This window comes from Musca domestica, unplaced genomic scaffold (assembly GCF_030504385.1).
Source record: "Musca domestica strain aabys unplaced genomic scaffold, Musca_domestica.polishedcontigs.V.1.1 12, whole genome shotgun sequence".
Lineage (NCBI taxonomy): Eukaryota > Metazoa > Arthropoda > Insecta > Diptera > Muscidae > Musca > Musca domestica.
In genome coordinates, this window is record NW_026712155.1 from 39,998 (window position 1) to 62,920 (window position 22,923).

Below are 22,923 nucleotides of genomic sequence, written 5' to 3' on the forward strand. Positions count from 1 at the left end.
GGACAATGCTTACTGAATCAATTTTCCAGTAAGATTTTGTAAACTCAAAAACGTTTACATACTAAATTTCCAACTGGGTTAACCTCGATATTTGGCCAATCACCATAAAGCGGACAATAAAATATACATTAATAATGTTGAGAATGGTCAATTACCACGGTTTATTTAGGAAGAGATTTTGTATGCACACGTACTTATATACTATTAAATACATAGACGACGTAAATATCGAAAAAAATCGAATCAGCGGATGTCGTCTATGTCGTTTCAGGGGTATGAGTGAGAATATTGAAGTCATTCAATTCCAAAACGTTTAACGAAACGTCATGACATCGAAAAATACGGGAATAATAATGTAAAATTCTTTATAAACAATATTCAAAATCGTGCTTACAACCACATTTGTAAAAAACAAAACCCACTTTCCGTATATATATGTATATATATACTGCACCAGGTAACGCTATATATATATATATATATATATATATATATATATATATATATATATATATATATATATATATACTGCACCATATATATATATATATATATATACTGCACCAGGTAACGCTACAACGGTAACGAGCGATGGTACGAGACACAAAAGATTTATTCGCATTTATTATCTCATTTATTATCTCACCAAATGCTTTTCGCTTGAAAATTGTCTATGCAAGTCCATGTCTTCGTACAGCTCCGATGTAACGGTACCTCCCTATTAATGGTGTTTTCAAAAATTTACCTACATTTTTCACCGCTTATTTCAAGTTTCGAATTTCGAAAAAAATGCAAATGGCTTATGACAACAACGTAGGTCCACGTCGTATAAACCCCAACACAACGGCTATATTCGGTACTTTTTAAAATTTTAATAGAATTTTTAACGGTTTTTATTCAACGGTTTTATTCAAAGTTCGGCCCCGACGAACTTACTGCTTTTTAACTTGTTTACATTACACACGTTCGATAAATCATTAAAAAAAGTAAGTTCAAATCTTGGTACAATGAAATCAATGAAACCAAATTACTTTGTGCATATGTGTGCTCTTTTCAATCATATGAAAACTGTTGAAAAAATATTCAAATTCAGTTGTACTAAAAATGCGTATGCGTATGTTTTTGTAGCGAAATAAATCTTCAGAGAAATATAGAACATAATTTTGAAAATATATGTTGACCTTTCATTCTATTTTCGCGTGTTTTGCTTATATATTCAAAATCAATGCAACGAGTTGTTTTATTAATTTGATAAAAAAAAAAAACAACATGCTGAATTTGGTTTAATAGTAGCTGTGATTATACAATCCATACAGGTAGGCCCATTTACTTGCAACATTGTCCAACTTAGCATACCTTCTCTTCATTGCACCATGGTTCAAATTATGGGATTTCAAGTTTTAAATAATTTAATTAATTTATTTAACACTGTACGCCGTTTCTAGTTTTATTGAACTCATGTAAAAAATTATAATTAGTTGTTGTGAGGTTAGATTCGAGTATTATTTGGCTTATATAATAGTATAAAATATTTGTATAAAAGGACAATGAAGTAAACAATAACCGTTAGTGAAATAACAACCGACTTGCGTAATGGTGGAACTAATCCTAAGTAATTACATGTGTATGTTAAGCTAGTTTACGTTTTAGGGTGTAGTTATGTTAGAAACAGGTCGAGAGCTCCATGGTCGCCGATGTCGTCCGGGTGGAATAGGTCGAAGGATTCAAAGTTCATTAAAGGAGCTAGGCAGGGCGAATTTGAGCAGGGCACGCGGATTGGTGAGAATGCTACAGAATCGGTGGGCGGTTCCATTAAACGTAAGCTGAGTTCAAGTGGATTCTCTAAAGAGGGCATGTCGCTGGGCGAACATTCAAAAAGATCGTTTGGCATTGAAGGTACGTTGCGACTGGAGCGCAGTGGGCTAGGCCATCGTTCCGAGGGATTCAGTGATTCCCCATCTGATTCCAACATAAAAGTACTTAAATCGGACGTGGACTTCCGACAGTGGGAGCTATTGCAATTGTGGCCCATGATGTTGCTTTCAAAACCATGCGAATAATTTGAACTCGGAGAAGCTGAAGACTCGTAGGAGGGTGATAGGGAGGCATAAGCTGATGAGCTATTCGAGGAGGGTGATGTTTCAAAACAAGGGTGGTTAAGCGTCGATTCGCTTTCATCATATTGAATAAGTTTTCCTTTCTTCCCGCGTCTCTTTCCCACTACCGAACTTGTTTTTGCAGCATTTGGCTTTTGGTCTTCACTTTTTTCTCGTTGCCGCCGTTTACTGTCGTTTGGTGCCTTGTCGCTAGGCCTATAAGATATTGAGTCGCAGATCGAGCGATAGTCAGGTCGCTGTGGATCGAGCAGGACTTCCGACAGCACCTTGATGTACTTCATAGCCAGTCGTAGTGTTGTAATTTTTGTCAGTTTTTCGCTACTTGGGCCTACATCCTCGCTGGTGATGCAAGCTGGCACACAGTGCCTCAGGTTTTCAAATGCTGAATTGATTTCCCTCATTCTTGTCCGTTCCCTGGCATTTGCGGTCTTCCGTCGGTACTTGCTTAGAGGTGCTGCTTTCGTCTTTAATTTGGCATTGGCTCCAGCCGATGTCTTCTGGCAAAGAAATATGTTGTGGAGACACTCGCTGGAGTTATCACTGTTATATCCTGGCGACTTGGTGTTTGCTCCCTGCCTCAGTCTCCTCTTCTCTCTCTGTCGCAAGGAGTACTTTTCGCAGTCCATGTTTTCCTTATTGACGTATGTACCTGTAAAATTGAGAAGACGAATTATAGGAATTAAAATACAGATTGCCGCCGAAGGATTTATTAGCCAATATAAATTATATTAATTGATTGTCGTCTGCGTCAATCCGATTGGCTACCCACAAACTCATAACATTCTCGGGAATACTCGGAACTGCTATTGATATAAGGTTCATTCTTTAGATAGGTATGATTGATTATTTTATTCTTCCTCAGATACTATATTTTAGTCAAATTTTAACGTCTTAAATTAAAAAAAAAAGTATTAGGAGAATGATTGTTTTAATTGGTCTACCATCATCAGATAAACATCTTCTGCTGTACGTTGTTGTAATAATTAAAACTTTTGTTGTCCCTTACATTATGAGGTTTTCTAACAAAAAATTACAAACGTAACGTTAACTACTGAATTGGGTTGAGAAGGACCAAAAACAGAAACATTTCCTGAATTTGCACTTACTCTACAGACCACAATCACATACCAAAAGACGCGGAATTTATGGTCAAATTACGAAAATTTCTATGAAACCGTGAATATTTTTAATACCGAAAAAGTCAGAAACACATTAAATGATCCCTTGTGACCATTACAGTGAGGTTGATAGCCAAGATATCGGATATGTAGCGAAATAGGTACAATCCATATGTAAAAGAAATTGATGTTAGTTATTCCGCTTATAAGTCAATAACCGCTGGACGGATTTTGAGAATTTTCATCAATTTTGCCAGAAAAGGCTAAAACCTAAGATAATCCCTACAAATCTGTCAAAAAAGTTAGTATTTTTTGTTAAATTTTTTGTCATGCAATTACAATGCATGTAATTTTGCAATTACAATGCAAAATGGATTTGAAACTCAGGGGCTTGCAACATAGTATAGTGTTGTTGGGTATCACAGGGTCGGCCCCGAACGACTATAGCACCTTTCCCACCAATCGACTTCATCGTTCGTATCTTAAATGCTGAAACCCTCATTTGTAATTGTTTCATTCTCTCATGCTATATCCTCTGCGTATTAAGGTTTTCAATTGTTAACTATTGGTTTAAGAAGTGGCTTTAGTTAAATGTCAAAATCTATCTTAATCCACTTAAATGCTCAAGCAAGTCTTTCGATACGGGATCTGAAATCATAATTCGAGGAGTTAAGACCGGTCATCAAATTCGATTTATCGACGATATACCCTACAATATGGTGTAGGATACGAAAAGAAGTCCGTATCTGTGTACCCCACATAAGTTGCGTTTTAGTGACGCCATATAATTTGTGGGAACAATTAAAAAAATAATACTATTGTTGTTGTGGAGAAATCAATAATAATAAATAACAGTCGGTAGCTTGTTTTCTGCTCCATACCATGCACTCCCACCTACAAACAACTGTTTAACCCCAGTGTTTTAAATGTTCCTCCCACCATAGTCCCCGAATGCCTACGGGTTTTGGTGGTACGTTGCAACCAATTCAAAGAGAGTAGGCAGAAGGCATGCGTTGGCATGTGGGTCAACTCATCCCACATCGATCACTATTATTTTTTAATTGTCGAGTTAGATGATCACACCCACGCAATATTCGGTGGTAAATGAAGCTTGAAATGTCTGGTCGTAACAAAACCCTAGGGAAATGTGCATGTGTGTATGCACACATTCCATATGGGGTTCATGGAGCTATGGCCGGAGCACCGGAAATAATACGGTTGTGTTGGCGGGTTTTTGCAGTAACTATGGCTGGATGTTCATAATCATATTTACATGCATACAGAAATACAAATATAACGTTACTATGGAAGATGTACTACTGTCATTGCGACTAATCTTCCGTGGTGCGAAAACATTTTCCGACAGCTTTTAACTCTTCTTTACAACTGTAATAAGGAGATTGGAAATGGAGTTAAACTACCAATACCCGGATACCCATACTGCATTCGGTAACATGCTTATTGTATGATTGCAAAGCAGTTTAAAGGGGAAATAGCTGGTGCGCTTCGCTGTCCCTTTTGATTTTATGTACATTCAAAATATTAAATACGAATATTTGTTGGTAAAAAAAAAACAATCTGAACCGATTTCAATACAAATGTGTGTTCGTTTTAAATTCCATCACATATGGGAGATATATCCAAATCTGAACCGATTTCAATATAATTTAGCAAATTTATTTTTATTTCAAATTCCGTTATGCAATCCAAATTTGGACACTGTATCTGGATGATTGAATAAGTAAAAAATGTATCAAGTTCGGCAGGGTCTATATTTTTATACCCTCCACAATTTGAAAAGAAACTTATGTAAAAATAGATCTGTAAATGCAGATATTCCAGTATTCGGCGGTGTGTGTCACTTCTTGTTTCTATATAAGAAGAAGAATCCATTGCGGAATCCCAATGTTGAATTTTTAGTAAATCTGTTAAAAAATCGTAAAGTACCAAATATAAGGAAGTACCTTTGTATGGGCACCATAGGAAAATGTGGACCTTTAAAGGCAATGTTCTGTTGGAGGTAGAGCTTATTATTGTCAAAATATCGAACATTTGGGTATCTTTACATGGGGGTATATTTAAACGTGAGCTTATATAGACAATGTTCTACCACAGGAGGTAGAACATATTTTGAACTCTAAACACCGAATTTAAAACTTTTCTCTTAGAAAGTGTCACCAAAATTGTCAAAATATGGCATATCGGAGGTACCTTTATATGGGGGCTTTAGGAAAACGTAGAACTATATTGACAACATTGTGCCACATGAGGTAGTACCCATTACAACCTCAATATACCGAGTTTTAAAATATTCCGTTAGAAAGTGTGGCTAAAACCGTCAAAGTACCGAATAGGGGGGGGGCTATAATTATATGGAGGCTATATTAAAATTTTGACGTTGGACAGACGGATGGGCACGGCTAAAGCGACTTAGGTTTTTACTCTGATCAAGATTATGTATACTTTGTTGGGTCTTAAGTGAATATTTCGATGAGTTACAAACGGAATTATAAACTTAACATACCTTCCATACTATGTATGTGGAGGGTACAAAAACGTCAAAAAAATAGCAAAGCAGTTTAAACCCATTTTTTGGCAGTGGTTTGAATTTTGAATTGCTTTTGCGACAAGACATGTCGTTGCCGAATCTGTTATTTATCAACATTACGTTCCTTATAAGGAGAAATTACACACGTAGGTACATATGTATGCCTGAATGACATTTGAACACGAGTAAACGTCGCATGTGGGTACACTGGGAACACAATCTCCACTCGATACTGTTGGCGAGGGAGATCGGCCAAGTTTTGTTAGTTTCTAGTTTCCCATGGAATTTTCTAAGTAGTCGGCTACGTTTTTGATTGTTTTAATTTTCGGCTGCGAGGGAGATGTAATCGATGCTGTACTGGCATGACATTCAGAAGTGTAATTCATTATTTGTTGTGTGTGTAATTCTCTTCTTGTTCGAATGCTAGATCACCGCTGAGGTTTGTGAATATAAATTAACCCGACCTAAGTATGTACAAGTCGGAGGGGAACGGCGTAAACCTTCGGTTAGTTGTGCTACACAGGTGCCGAGTTTGTGTGTGTGTGTTTGGACAACACAGTCTTAGCTTGTGCATCCTTGACTGACTTTAGCCAAAGATGGCATTCCATGTGCTACTGGTTATAACAGATTACTGGTCAATATGTGGCAATCGACAAGTGATTGAATCTGTCGGTACATTGATTGGCTAGTAGTTGGCAAGTCTTGGCGGCAACAATCACATAGCTGTATCTGTTTGTGTCCGATCAATAATATTTGGCATTTCGCTTTTAATGGCAGCACCAGGAAAGTCAAGTCACTTCTCCTTATATAGTCTGAAACTTCATTTGAGATCGGTTAAAAGAAACTTTGCCACACAATTTGGAAGCTCCAGACGAGTGATAAGAGCATTTTGTGCGCCGAACTTTAATCGCACTTCAGGGTAAATTGCGCATTCCTTGTCGAGACCTACACATTCGATCAACATTTCGTGGGGATCCGATTTGAACTGCGATCTATATTGTATAATTGCAAGGTTTTGACGATGAACTCGTCAAGACGTTATGTTTGCTGGGTCTACGATCCATTGCAATGGGACTTTATGTCGGCATAATTATACCAAACATGGGATTCCCGATTCTGCATTCCTCGTTGTGGGAACACTTTCTCGAACTCTAAAATTGATAACTTTTGCAATTATCTCGGGAAATGAATTGAACAGATCCCTCTAGATAATGCAAAAAGTGAAAAAATTAACACATTCCTTAAATTTTGTGATTTTTAGAATGTCCTTGAAACAAATGTCTTTAAACTAAAAATTCACGTCTATTGTCCAGAAAGATTTTGCAACCGTCTATATTTGCCCGGAAGTCCTTGAAATCTTTATAATATTATCATAGTTTTCAAAAATTTAGACCTTCTTGAGGGAGGTAACAGGTATGTGTTCCTTATTTAAGGCCATTTATGTCCGAGTTCACGAGAGATGCAACGAACGACATTTAACAAGTTAAAACACAGTATTGAGAAATTTTCAAAAAATAAAATCCTTAAACAATTCTGTTAAAATTTTAAAAATTATATTGGGGTCTATACGTCGGCATTGTTTGTCATAAGCCATTACCATATTCAAATTCGAAACTTAAAATAAACGGTGAATAATGTAGCTAAAATCATCAAAATATCTTATATCGGGAGGTTCCGTTATATCGGAGCTGTGCGAAGACCTGGACCATCATAGACAATTTTCCGTCATTACGAACTTCAAATACGACATCTCAAACAATTTCGGTCGGAATTGTACCTAAACTCTATACGAAGACGTAGACCTGCACAGACAATTTTCTGTCATATGCTGTAGTATCCATTACGAACTTCAAATACCAAATTTGAAACAATTTCGATTAATAATGTCGCTAAAATCATCAAAATACCGAATATCGAGAGGCACCGATATAGACGGACGGACGTTTTTTTCTAAAGCGTTTTAGAATTTTACGCTGATCAAGAATATATATACTTTGTTGGGTCTGACATGAGTATTTCGAGGAGTTACAAACGGAATGACAAAGTTAATATACCGTCCATAGTATGGTGGAGGGTATAAAAACATAAATACTCAGAATTTGTTTTTTTACCATGGAGTTGAAATTGTCTCCAGGCCTCCAAGTGACTCCCTTTGGGCGACACTAAGAAATAGCAGGGGTAGCTGCGGCTGTTAGACGAGGTGCGTTTAAATTCTTAGGACTGCATTTTAGTGGGGGTCTAGGCGAGAGCTTCAGTTGCTATAATGCGTCCTCCCACAGGTTGCTGTTTGGTCAATCACACACAATTTACCAGAACATTTTGATGGCGGCGCTGGCTTTGCGTTCTCAGATCCCCAGGCGAGATTACCTTTAAAATTGTGGGAATGATAGGAATATGGTGTCCGTCCAATTATCGAGGTTGTTGTTGTAAATAGCGAGGTATTATCATTTGTTGTTTTGTATTGCTCCCACAAATGCTAAACACTGTGTGGTTGTTCACTGCAGCACGTTGATTTGTTTTGCGAGTCCACTTCTAAAAATAGGACTGTTACGCGTCACACGGCGTCGAATGAATAAGAGAAGGTGCGTGGAATATGGAGTGGAGCGTACGACAAGCGACGGCCAGCTAGAGATTATTTTTCACTTTAGTATATATCTCACATGTGCTGTGCGCTCAAAGAGTATTCTTAATGGAAACGCGTCCGAATGCGAGGTTTGTCGAATTTGCACTGAATAAAATTGATTGTTGTTGATATCATCGAGCAATGAAAATAAGCATCGAATGGAGCAGCGGCGCGTAGCACGTTGTTCGGTCGCAGCTGAGGCGACATCAAACGATACCAACCAGTATCTCACACTCGTGACGCCACGCTGAGCATGTGTTGGTGAGGGGAATTTCGTCTACTTATCCAAATATCCAAACAAAACATGTGTGAGTGTGAGTGGTTGCCACTATCTGATCAGCCGGCCTCTGTTGGTGTGACGTAGTATGCAGAGGCGCAATTTTGTTGCCTTCGACAATACCGTTGCCACATTTGTTCATTTATTTTATCGGAGTTTGAACCCAACAAACCACAGCCTTGAATTGCTGCAAATATTGTTCAAGTCAACGAGAGAGTAATATTTGAGTTTTGAGACATTTTACTCACGCACACAATATAGCAGCACCTCTTAAAGGAGGGCAGTGTTGCTACTTTTACATATCAGATCCAGCATAGCACAACCCGAAAGGTAGCTTAACATCGAGGGAGACGGGAATTTTTAACTCAACTCAAGGAGGATCAACAACTCTGCATTGGTCGAAATCCATCATGGAAGATTTCGTTTTTTAAATAATATCATGGAGCCCTGCCCACATGTTACTCTTAGGTTTTTGCCCCATATTTACGCACTCGGTCGCGTTGTTAGGTATTCAAAGCAATTTCACACGAAGGTTGTGGTCTATTTTACCCGCTAAATATAATCCAATGGTTATCCAAAATGCTAGACTTCTTCCCTGTCGTTAACTCTCTTCTCATGCAAAACTCCGTGTTGATTGGTTTTCAATTGTGACCTGTTGAGCGACTGCAAAATCAGGAAAATGTTATTTTTTGTCGATTTGTACATCTTCAAATAACAATATGCTTCAATTCTGACCCTAACCCTACCCCAATTCAAAATTTCGTGTAGAGCGGACGATAATTGGAACCTCTATATAATACCCCAAAACACATAGTGTTGTAGGGTGTCGAAAATCTTTACAAAATTCATAATTCAAAATTGTAAGTCAAATTGAAAAAAATAGCATGCGATAAAAAAATTAAAAAAAATCACTTTTTATTGACATATTTTTACGAGATTTTCTTAGATTTTAACCTTTTCTGGCAAAACGCCATTCCGAATCGATGAGAATTGTGAAAGTCAATTCAGCCGTTCATGACTTATAAGCGGGAAAACTAAGATATATTTCTTTAAAATATACATTGTACCTATTTTGCTATAAATCCGATATCTTGGCTATCAGAATCGCTGTAATAGTCACAAGTGATCTTTTAAAGTATTTGTGAGTTTTCCGGGATTAAAAACATTCACTGTTTAGTGGATATAAAATATATAAATACAAGTGTTCAACTTGAGTGGTGAAAATCGTCGAAAAACGTAGCGCTGTCACATCGAAAATATGAATTTCTATTGCAATCGATTTAGAAATCTTTTTTAGAAATAATTGTTTCCTTTATTATTAAAAACAGAAACCACATACATTTACAAACTGCACATATGTTTTGACAGAATAGGGACATCGAAACGAAAAGAAATATAAAATCTACCTCCTGCCATTGTTCCATGTGTCCGTTCGTGTGAAACTTTGACTAACAAAAGAAAATCAAAACGAAAAAATAAAATATATTATTTATATACCTTCCTCGTCTACTGGGTGCACGGACATTGAAACACCGCTGCTAGGTGGTGTTAACTGATTTGTTGGTAACTGTTTTCAAGTGTTGCGGAAGGCAACAGCCGACTTTGCGACAAGAATTGGTTGTAATTAGGTTATCGGGGATCTCGTTGTGTGGTAGACTTCCGAAGTTAAAATTGATTGGAATTAGGCTATCGGGGATCGGGGATCTCATTGTGTGGTAGACCTCCGCAGTTAAAATTGGCAATAGAAGTACACGATTTGAAATTGTCCATCCATCTCTCAAAACACCCATTAAAGATGGCCGAAATTTCCACCTTAATTCAATTGCATGCTGTGGAAGACCGTTTGCACTTATATTTGGGTACAATGTTATTTCCTTTCTGTAGCTAAAAACTGTCTTTAAAACATATAACCAATTCGATATTGTTCATTGGCCGTACGAAACTTGGCAACAATTTTAACGTATCTTCTGGCGGTTTGAATTTCCTCTGAATAGGCTTACTGGGTTTGCGACTGAAGTTGCCACACTATTTTGTGAAAATTCTATTGTGAGGTAGCTGCGTATGGGTGTTTTGATCTTGAATAATCTTAAGCGAACACCAATTCCAGCCCACTCAAACATGTCCGGTGTTGTTGTCATTTAAAACGAGTGGTGAGCTCAGGTCAGGTCTATTATTTTCGATGTTTGTTGCTTGGCAGCTTTTTATGAATGAGAGTTCGAATGACGAAGTGCGGCTATACTAAATGTGGGTTTATACTACGGTGAGGCACTGAGTAACGTCATTCATGCGCGCTGTTGTCACACTGAGACCGACAAACCCACTAACTGCGCACGCCACTTACCGACTTGCCGATTCATTTGCTCATGTTGGTCGCAATCGCTTCCTCTTTCGATGTGTGGGTGATATCAGCCAGTCTTTGTTTATTCACTAAATCAAGAAATAATAACGTATGCATGTACGAGTGTGTGGCTGGGAACAAGGTTTATTGCCGGAGCTGGCGAGAGTTGTTGAGATGAGAAAAGAACTTCTGTTTGCCTAATTAAGAGACCTGCCTAAAAGGATGTCCAGTAGAACAACAAATCAGTCAAAATAGTGCCTAGGGGGAGAGGGGTAATGGGCAAAAAGCTTTCATGTCCTACACCACGACGTAGAAAGTGAAAAGACGGTTTGCTGTGGTCTACAGCTTTGACATATCGAGGTAATCGTGATCGAATCTTATTTTGTCAATGAATACATTGCAGGGATTCTTCGCATTAATGTACATTTGAAATCGACTGAGACATCTACATACACCTAGGCCAAGCCCAAGAATTGGACAACTCTGTAAATAAAATTGTTTGCCAAAAAATACCAAAACTACTGAAGATTCAATCATCGAAATGAAAGCCAAATTGGATAAATTCATATCCGTTTGTGGAAATTGCATTTGAAGCATGTCTGGCCCCAGTAGTTTATTGACACCTTGAACAATTGATCTCCAGGCCCATTGTATTACTAGTGACCATCATATGTCGACGCGTTGAGACGATCACATCGATCGATCGATCGATCGATTTGGTCCGACTTTTTATGTTAATTTGTATGTCCTCTACAGATCGCGTTTATGGGTTTACACTGGATATGAACATATTCCATTTACGATCATCTTTACAACTCCTCAAAGCACAAAACAACTGATTTTATTCTGCCGATGGTACTGGATGATTTTTAAGGTGTTCAGTTGCTCGTTTACTGGACTTTTAGGTTACCGACATTTTCTAATGTGCAAATTATTTCTCTGTTCCTTCCGGATATCAGCATCATTGTAAATGTCAGAAGTGTCCTTTTCGTGTATTTTGACGGAAACTGAAGGAAGGCTCTAGAATGTTTATATCGATAAGTAACAAACGGAATGACAAACTTAATGTACCCTCCATAATACGTAGGGGGTACGTGGAGGGTATACTAATATGATGTTTGGAGCAATTAACGGCTACATTTGTAAGAACTTAACCTTTGTTAAACATTTGCCCTTGCTTTCATTTGGTTGGCTGAAGATATGAACCTCGTGTATACGGGTAATGCGGCCGTATTAGGCATTAGGATGATATTTGGAAAATCTTTCTTTTGAAATCTGTATTTGATTTGACAATTTTTTTCCTTTAGCTTGGGAAATGTTCACCAACTGTCCGATTCTGCCGTTAATAAGTTACATCGATATTTAATTATTACACCCTCCACCATAGTATGGAGCTCATATTAAGTTTGTCATTACGTATGCTATACTTCGAAGTATGCATTGTAGACCCCACAAAGCATACAATTCTATGTTGATTTAGCGATGTCCGTCGATCTGCCTATCTGTCCGTTACAATTTCATACCGAATATGCTGTAAATTGAGAGTGTGTAGGTAACATCCTAGCAGAGAAATCTTCTTATATATGGGTCCATGTTTTGGTATAAAACCCAAATATCTGTAACTTTAGATATTCGGTAGTTTGATCATTTATGTCACACTTTTCACCGGAATTGTTTGAAATTTGGTATTTAGAGTTCGTAATGGGTACTACCTCTTATGACAGAAAATTTCTTGTACAGGTCCACCCCATCGTATAGCCCCCATATAACGGTACCTGCCAGAATCATCTTGGACATATCTTACTATTTGCAATAGGCAGATAATTGGCTGTAGAGGTCCATGGCCCCTACCATTGTACCTTCAGATATTCGGTGGTTTAATGATTTGTATTACACTTTTCAATGGGATTGTTTCAAATTTGGTATTTGGAATTCGCAGTGGGCACTGATTCCTATGACAGAAAATTGTCCATGCCACTTCACGTCTTCGTGTACCCCCCATATATCGGTACCTCCCAATATCCGTTATTTGGATGATTTCCTGGTGGTTTTAAAAATATATTGACAAAGATCTGCATTATTACCTTGTCTGTGCCTTTCTTGGATCCGCCAGCTATCAAAAAGTAAGGACGTATGCTGACTTTTGCCTGTCGGTGTATATATGTGCTTCTAGTTATGGAGCCCCACATAGTCTTACCTACACCAATGGCCTCACTATCTACAGAACTGTTTTCAATAACATTAACTGTAAAAATAGGTTAAACATGAAAAACTATCCAATTGTTAGCGTTCAATCGCTCGAAACGAGTCCAACACTCACAACGCCAATATTAGCAGATAATGTCTAATATTTGATCAAATATGGCAGTGAACAACTTTGCGAGTTCGGTGACGCCACAACAAAGGTAGTTTCGCAAACCATTTATGGTTTTTGTAAATACGAATTAGCGGTCAAGCCAGTAACTGGTTTCCTTCGATTGCGCGAAAGAAGTGCTCAGTGTTAACAGTAGTGTGGAACGAGTTAAATCAGTGATATTTTGGATGTGGACATTTCAGCAAAATGTTTTGTAGCAGATAAGCTGTTGAATCCAGAGAAGAGCCGATTTAAAGCTTCACATGTTCTCATTCAACAGATCCCTTCTAATTTTGGTGGGGTTGTGTCATATGAATTTCAAATATATGTATGCAAGTAGGGTAAGTGTGTCTAAGTTCGGTATGTCCCAGTAGTCGGCACTTTTTATTTTTAAGCCCAAATAAATGAAACTATTATAACTAAATGTATTTTGTTTACTTCAAATATATTGTCAGCTATCTTTGAGTACAATTTCGCTAAGAAAAGATAATTTATTTTGATAAAAATTAGATTTTTGTCTGTGAAGGTCCTCAACAATCCATATTCTTAAGGAAAGTACAATAAAGACGTCGAATCAGTTTAACTAAACAAAAATATTATATTTTAATGAATTAATTTATTTTTATTATTAATTATTCTTACAAAAAAATGGTATGCCGACTGTTGGAACATGCCATACCGACAATTGGCAAGTGGTGCCGACTACTGGCACAAAAGCATTGTTGTAAAAATTTATGAAATTTAATAAAATTTCAAATTTATGAAATTTAATAAAAATATATTAAAACTTTATTTATTATTGCAAAAACTATACAAAATTTCGAATCTGAATAAATTAACTTTGTAATAACTGAAAAGTTCCACTCAGAATGGTGAGCGATTAAAAACGCGAAAATCCTAAAAGTGCCGACTACTGGTACACTTACCCTATGTTTGCGCAGATGAAAGCAAACGCATTTCACACGTGAATCTGTAAATTGCTTCTCGCTGCCTACTGAAATCGACGAATGATAAATCCCAGCGTCCACATAGTTTTAGAGCTCGCTCTACTGAAAATGTTTCGAGACAGTCATTAATTCCGTAGCTAACAATATCGGAAACCACAGACCAAATGAAATTGTCATTAATTTTATAGAGTTCTCCTACCGGGGGCACGAATCTTCAGTCGAACGTCTCTGCATACCCATGTCTGGGTATGATTCGTGGCACTATATCTGTAGGAGTATCGATACAGCCCTAATATGTTTGTTTACATTTAGTGTTGCAACAAGTGAATCCGTCCGACGTGCACAAATAACACACACACACACATACACACAGAAATATAGGCAATTTTATGTAAATTGGCACACTTAGACTTAATTTCTTTGACAAAACACCAGACTTCGTACGCAGACTCGAGCACGTTCGTTCCGTGCCACACAATTCTCAGTCTCAATGATATAACATTACAATCAATTGGCAATTCATACCAATTACAACATGTCCACAGACACAAGACACGGCGATTCTGAGAGCTCAGTGTTTAGCCTTTGAATTATCGTGTTAAATGGAAAAGAAAAAAAAATAGATCAAATGTCAGCCATGAAATCGCGGCGCCACTTAATGCGCCTTCAACACACATCCTTCGTCTGGCTGGCTAATGCAGCAATTTAGTTACGTGTGCTCATTCAGCGTCATGGTGTTTTACGTCGGAGCTTACAACTCCCATCCGTGTGTGGCGTTAGTGGTTTCTGCTTGTAGGTCGATGCGCGCGTCTATTCACATAATTTGACTGGCACCAAGCGAGTTGCTCAGCAATGCCTTCGGATTGTCTCTACGACTGAGGGATCGTGGTTAGATGCTGTGCCATTTAACATGGTAGAAGAACACAGGTAGTCGCATCGACACAGCTACTGGGACAATGAACTGTCAAACAAATGTTGGAATTGAAGTTTTTGAATGAAAAATTATTCAACTTTGGTAAAGTTGTTAAAAAATGCATATCATAAAAACCTCCGATTGGAGGTGTATAGGAAAACATATACAAATCTACTTATTTTTGAAGATACATTTGAACAATTTTGACATATCATTGTTGCCAAGCGTTGATGCATTTACCTGTATTCTTCTACCATGGCGATTAAAACAATGAAACATTTGAAAGAGGCTTCAAATCCGTTTATCTTTATATGTACCTCATCGCTATTTCCAAAATTGATATTTGCCAAGTGCTTGTGAATGTGTATATTTTATTATCATCTACATACACCCAAATGCATGTATCTTGTTGTACCTTCCATTAGGTTCCCGCTATCAGTTGGTAGAGTAACACTTGGTATTGGTACCATTGGTTGGTGGAAATGCAAATTGATTGTTTGCGGGAAGACCTTGCATCAACATTGTCCTTTGCCCCAAATAAATGTCCCCACCGCCTTAATATGCATTGGATAAAGATCATATTGGACATATGATGACCAATGTGAATATGCATATTTTTGGACAACTCCGGGGAGTGGGGAGAATGGCTTCGACAGCGGCAACAACAGTTATTATGTGAGATGATGTGTAGTAGGCGAGGTTTGGTGAGGTGCGTGTGATTCGCGCGTGTGGTGTAAAAATAAAGAAAATAGCAGGAAATAAAACACAGAAATATAATTAGTGTAATTCAATATATGATTTCATGGTTTATTGACTCTTTCTTTTCGTACAACAAACGACAAAATTACCTTTATGTAATTTGGGGTGGCGACAGAGGCCGTGTGCTTTCGCTTTCGTTTCTACTAGACAAGTGAATGCAGAGGTTCTAAGTGATCGCAGAGGATCCCTTGTCTATTTCTAATACATATGCAAGTACAGACAAGTGAAAGCAGAGGTTCTGAGTGACCGCTGAGGGTCCCATGTCTGTATATTATTACAACTACAACTACTTCCAATGAGAGCAAGGTGAGCCTACCGCCAACAACCAATACCCAGCGGCGATCCGCTCACTACGGTATCCGCCAAGGGATTTGTAGAGGAGATGCCAGTGTGCCAATCAGCATCCGTGATTGACGAGTATTGGAAAATTGTGGTGGAACGTATCGAACTTATACAGGTACCATTGGTTGGTGGAAATGCAAATTGATTGTTTGCGGGAAGACCTTGCATCAACATTGTCCGTTGCCCCAAATAAATGTCCCCACCGCCTTAATATGCATTGGATAAAGATCATATTGGACATATGATGACGAATGTGAATATGCATATTTTTGGACTACTCTCTTAAATTCCCCATACTTTATACGTATATGAAGGACTTTGTATAAATCATAAAAATCGATTTAAACATAAAGTTGAACAGTGTAATGTAGCACACGGAAAGTTTAAATATGGACCATTCCTGTTTATTCCTCGTTATTATAAAGTTCACAAATTCAGAGCAGGATATTAATTTACAAATTGGACTGTATTTTGGTAATAATGTTGAAAATAAAGAGGAATTGCCTCTATTTAAAGGGATATTCTAGTTGTCCGTAACTACAACGAAAAACTTGAAGGTGATCCAGCAAGGCCAGCTGCTGCCTTTTTTTAGTGTCAAAACACAATTTTTATACTCTCAGCCATATGGCTAGAGAGGGTATATCATTTGATACGGTCAAAACGTGCCTAGACGAAATAACGGTTTTAGACCCCAGGCCGCTTTGGACCAAATCCATTTCAGAACATTTTTAGTCGATCTAGCGATGTCCGTCCGTCTGTCTGTCTGGCTGGTGCGCACGATAACTCTCGAAGGGAGTATCCGATTTGGTCCAAACTTGGTACATTGTAATATTTTGATCAAACTTAGATCGAGTTCGGAGATGGGCAATATCTGTCCACTCCTTCTTGTACCTCCCCCACAAAAGGTCGACTTATTCAAAAAATATATATTCTGCACAGAAAGAGACAGGCTAATCCGGTTTTGCGCCAACTTTGCAAATCCTAATATTTGCGTCAGTGGTAGGTGCGAAAATGGACCACTCCATCAAGTGCCTCCCCCACAAAGGGTCACAATTTTTAAATAATTACAACTTTTATAAAGTTTGATGTAAGAGTCCGATTGTCTTCAAATTTAACACATTTCAATAATGTTATTAGCCCAAGGTCTGGTGTTAAGATGGTCCACTCCTTCTGGCACATATACCACAAAAGGTCAAAAATTTAAAAAAAAAAACAATATTTCTGCACAAAAAGGGAAGCAATAATTCAATTTTGCTCTAAATTTGCAAATCTTAATATTTGCGTCAGTTCTAGGTCAGGTGCAAAAAGGGACAGCATCGGGCCACTGCATCAAGTGCCTCTCCCACAAGGGGTCAACATTTTGAATAATTATAACTCTTATAAAATATGATGTAAGAGTCCGATTGTCTTCAAATTAAAATCTGGTATTAAGACGAAATATCTCGGTCCACTCGGTCTGGTACCTCCCTCACAAAAGGTCGAAAAAATCATCAAAATACCAAATATAGGGACGTACCGTTACATAGGGGCTATACCAAAGCGGGGACCTATATATATATATATATATATATATATATATATATATATATATATATATATATATATATATATATATATATATATATATATATATATATATATATATATCATATCATTCAAATAACACCCAACTGTCTCTTATGTGTTACTTAATATGACATATGTGAAACAGCAGGGCCAATGCACCAGATCTGTTGCTCCCGATGCGTAAACGCTGTAAACGCCCCAAAATGACACAAACAGTGAGTTACCTAAACGTTTGCAAGCGATGGTATATATATATATATATCATATCATTCAAATAACACCCAACTGTCTCTTATGTGTTACTTAATATGACATATGTGAAACAGCAGGGCCAATGCACCAGATCTGTTGCTCCCGATGCGTAAACGCTGTAAACGCCCCAAAATGACACAAACAGTGAGTTACCTAAACGTTTGCAAGCGATGGGTATTTCGTAGATAAGAGGAGAATTTAATACAATCTTGAAAATTGAAGTTCCATAAAAACTGACTTGAAGTTTAAGCGTACAAAAATTCCAATGTAAGCTCACAGTTATCCTCAACATAATGTCCTGAATGATGAAAAGTATAGTTGACCACGTAGCACTTTTAACAAACTGTGCGAATGTATTATTATGATGAGCATTCCGCAACAAAGATACGATTTGGTGAACCTCCAATCCTTGCTGATGTCAAAGTTATATCTTTTGTTTTGTCGTGGACGTTGAAAGACAATGGCCACGGTTGGAATCCATTCGCATTGACAAACATTGAAACAAATCTGCAAAACCAGAAAGCAAAACCAATTAAGGGCACAGAAGCGTAACAATAAGGTACGAAATGCCTTTGACAGTTGGTATTTATGTGGTGGGTCTGGAGGGAATACATTATAATAAAAACGTTATTCCTTATTTTCTCAGCAATCAGAGAACGATTTTGTTTCGACGTTTTGACAATTGAATAACAATCTGCATTGTACCAAGGTAACTCACCTCTTACGCAACAATTCGTAAAACTAAATATAGACGTGGCTTCGATTGAGTGGGTGGAATCAGTCGATACGATTGTCGAATGCGTGCATGCCGATGGTGGATGGTCGGATGCATGCAGGCTTCATAAATATGTATCCCAATCCCAATAATAAACTTCTTTCACTATACAAAGACGATACGACGAGGAAGGTGGTTACTTATGGGACTGAAAATATTTCTCTATTCAGGACTCGAATTATTTTATCATTATCAAAAAGGCGCTTTTCGTGTTTCAACCCAGCATGACTACTTTAAAAAAATCAGTTTGGCCACCCATTATTTTAAGAAGGACATGTCGTACGAAATAAGTTGTCGGTAAACGTCTACAAATAAGCGCTCCTGTCAAATTGGTTACCTGATTTGTAATGATTATTTTTCCTGGGGTATTTCAGTATTCAGATTGCGCAAGTTACACAATTTTGATGTCTCAAGATCCCACAAAACTTGCTTTGTTGTACTTTTCACCACTGTTGTTACCTTGTATTTCTAGTAAACGAGCGAACGAAACGGGAAACTAGTAAAATTCTCAAAATTGCATTGCAATCCTTCAAAGACAACATATCATCCGATCAGACACTGGCAACCATGGTAATGGTTCAAATCGGTCTTGTAAAGAGTAGTAAAGTAGTCAGCGTTTTCTGCTGACCAGAGAGGGTCTCAATCTCAGAGAGAGGGTGAATAATCTCTCGTTGTTGAGAAAAACAATGTTAGTTTGGAAAGAAGACTGAAATGCAGAAAAACATTATGTCACTCCTTCTAAATCCACAAATCTAGCAATCATGCGTTTTTACTCAATTGGCTTTAGGTCATGACAATCAGTAGACAGGGTTTAAACCTAATGATGAGCCATTCGATACTACATTCGTGACTAATTGTGTTTGTTTTATTTGTTACTTCAGTGCAAATATGTCATTCGCAATAAATCGCGAATATGACAGTTTCGCATTTTAATTAAAAGCGAACAATCCGTCATCCGTTTCGCAATGATGCGAACTAAAGCCCTTTTAATGAGGTCGTCATTGGTCTTTAAACGCTTCCCCTATGACCCATGAGATAAAACGACACAGTTTACGTACACAAGCTACTCGAGGAAAAAAGGCTTTTCACGAATCATGGTTTAATAATTACAACCCCTGGCCATGGCATGACGGGTCGGGGCGCGACTTTTCCTCTAATCCTTGGTAATACTCGTTGGCTGCATTTAATTGTGACGAGCTGTTGCAACGTTCACAACGACGGAAAATGCAATCCAACATATTCAAAGGCGATTAGACTCTTTACTTTGTTGCATGTGCTGTTAGAATTTCCATAAAAAAGCTTGTCGTTGAAAACGTATTTATAATACTTTGCAGCAGAGAGGAGCATTTTTTTCACAATTTTCAGAAAACATCTAAAAATCAATGTGAATTGAATCATAACTATTGTGTGAAAAATCCAATATTTCCATCCATCCGCGAAAATGTTTAATGCTGAAAGTCACTTCCCGCCGAAATCACAAGTACATTAAAGCGAACAGACAGATATATATATATATATATAGATATATATTTGATAATCAACAAGAACCATAAATCGAATCGTCATGTCCGTCTGTCTGTTCGCTTTAATGTACTTGTATCTCCGACGAATATTTAAAAGTGTTCCAACGATTCACTTTGTACCCAAGTAAGGTATCGATGATCTCTTTTCGGTACCTCACCTAGGAGTATTTGTGAGGATGAAACTTTGCACTTAAAGGAAACTGGACTTGAACTTTCTAAAATATCGTGCACGCCAATGACTTATTTTCCAAAAGATACCCCCGTAGCTCCGTCCGACTGTAGATTTGTTTATTGTATAACACTGTTGCAACAACATATTTTATTGTTACCACAAAATATTTTACCAATGTTACAAAAAAACCGGTTCGCTTAATGCAATGTAAGGGAATGTCATCAATATTTGACACAATGGATCTGCTAGAATTACTGAATATTCCCGATCCTTAATAAACAGTTTTAAAAACTAACGTATCTGATGAATTAAGAGAAAATAATAACTTGGAAATGTCAATGACCCAGAACTCAATTACAAATACAACAAACGTAAGAAGAAGAAGGGAATTAAAACAAGTAAAAAAGCAGTAAATTCGGCCGGGCCGAACTTTGAATACCCTCCACCATTTGAACGAATTAGAACAGTTTCAAAAAAAAAAACCAGTAAGGAAAGCTCAAAAGTCGGGCGGGGCCGACTATATGATACCCTACACCACTATGCATATTTAGTAGAGCTCTCGTAAAAAGGTTTATACAGGGCATTTCAGAGCTCTATGAGATATTTGGTACAAAATCAAAATCTATCTAATTCTATCGTGCATTTTACGAACTATAACTATCTGTGAACCGGGTTTCTCCAAATTTGACGTATTAGCTTCTAGACTGAATTCGGTCTTATGTACGAAAATTCAGGTGATTTGGGCTGATATTGACCATTTAGTGCACATTTAACCCGAAATCGGATGAAGATATATGGGAGCTATGTCCAAATCTGAACCGATTTCGATAAAATTTAAAACAGCTATTCATGTGCTCCATCTAATACCTGGTACCAAATATCACGGTTGTGGAGTGAATATTACGAATGTAAAGGTCTAAAACACTAAATCAGATGAAACATATATATGGTTGCTATATCTAAATCTGAACCGATTTTCACTAAATTTGATATACTTGCTTCTAGGCTGAATTTGGTCCGATGTACTAAAATTCAGTCCATTTGGACTTATATCGGCCATTTGGTGCACAATTAACCCGAAATCGGATGAAGATATATATGGGAGCTATATCCAAATCTAAACCGATTTCGATAAAATTACAAACAGCTATTTCTGGGCTGTATCTTATATCTGGTACCAAATATCATTCTTGTGGAGTGCATATTACGAATGTGGGAGGCTTAAACACCAAATCGGATAAAACATATATATGGGAGCTATAGCTGTCTCTGAACCGATTTTCTCCAAATTTGTTGTATTTGCTTTAAGGCTAATCTCGGTCACATATGCCAAAATTCGGGCCATTTGGGCTGATATTGGCCATTTGGTGGTCAATTAACCCGAAATCGGATGAAGATATATATGGGAGCTATATCCAAATCTGAACTTCAAGATCAAATCGGATGAAAGATATATATGGGAGCTATAGCTATATCTGAACCGATTTTCTCCAAATTTGATATACTTGCTTCTAGGCCGAACTCGGTTGGGTGTGCCAAAATTCAGGTAATTTGGACTGATAGTGGACATTTGGTGCACATTTAACCCGAAATCGGATGAAGATATATATGGGAGCTATATCTAAATTTGATCCGATTCTCACCAAATTCAACAGGGTTCGTCCTTGGGCCAAAAAAATATTGTTTGGAAAATTTCATCTCAATCGGATAATAAATGCGACCTGCATTTTGTTCACAAGAATACATGGACAGACGGACGGACGGACGGACAGACGGACTGACATGCATAAATCGACTCAGAAAGTGATTCTATGAAGGTTCTCAAAAGTAACTATGGGTCTATCTCGTTTCCTTATCCATGTTACAAACAAATGCACAAATACATAATACCCTTACCACTATGTGGTGTAGGGTATAAAAATCCGTTATATGGGGTCCACGATATCGTGGACCTATATAGATGATTCTTTTTCAATGGATAAAGTACTCCCAAGGAACTCCTTGTGTGGATTTTCAGACCTGTCCATTGGAAAATGTGGTTAAAATCATCAACATACCGTAAAGGGGGGGGGGTGCCGTTATAGGGGGGCTATACGATATCGTGGACCTATATAGACAATTCTCTTTCAGGGGGTAAAGGACTAAGATCTTCTTGTGTACAATTCCATTGAAAAATGTGGCTAAAATCATCAAAATACCGAAAAATCTTTGGTGGTGGGGGGGTGGGTTTGTTATATGGTGGCTACATGATATCGTGGACCTATAAATGTCAATGCCGAATTGCAGAATAAGCTCTATTA

General features: G+C 37.6%; 1 protein-coding gene across 3 annotated transcripts; it reads right to left on the reverse strand.

Moving 5' to 3' along the window:
- Positions 1–1,391: 1,391 nt before the first annotated feature.
- Positions 1,392–8,663, reverse strand: LOC101893040 (helix-loop-helix protein delilah). Of its 3 annotated transcripts, none has more exons than XM_005189132.4 (2): positions 8,151–8,663; positions 1,392–2,766 (listed from the first exon to the last, which is right to left on the reverse strand). In XM_005189132.4, the coding sequence occupies exon 2, from the start codon at positions 2,741–2,743 to the stop codon at positions 1,658–1,660; it is 1,086 nt and encodes a 361-aa protein (XP_005189189.2). In that variant the 5' UTR covers positions 2,744–2,766; positions 8,151–8,663; the 3' UTR covers positions 1,392–1,657. The 3 variants fall into 3 exon arrangements, with proteins under 3 accessions (XP_005189189.2, XP_019894350.2, XP_005189188.2); XM_020038791.2 differs by having other exon boundaries at positions 8,094–8,663; XM_005189131.4 differs by having other exon boundaries at positions 7,895–8,661.
- Between the last annotated feature and the right edge of the window lie 14,260 nt (positions 8,664–22,923).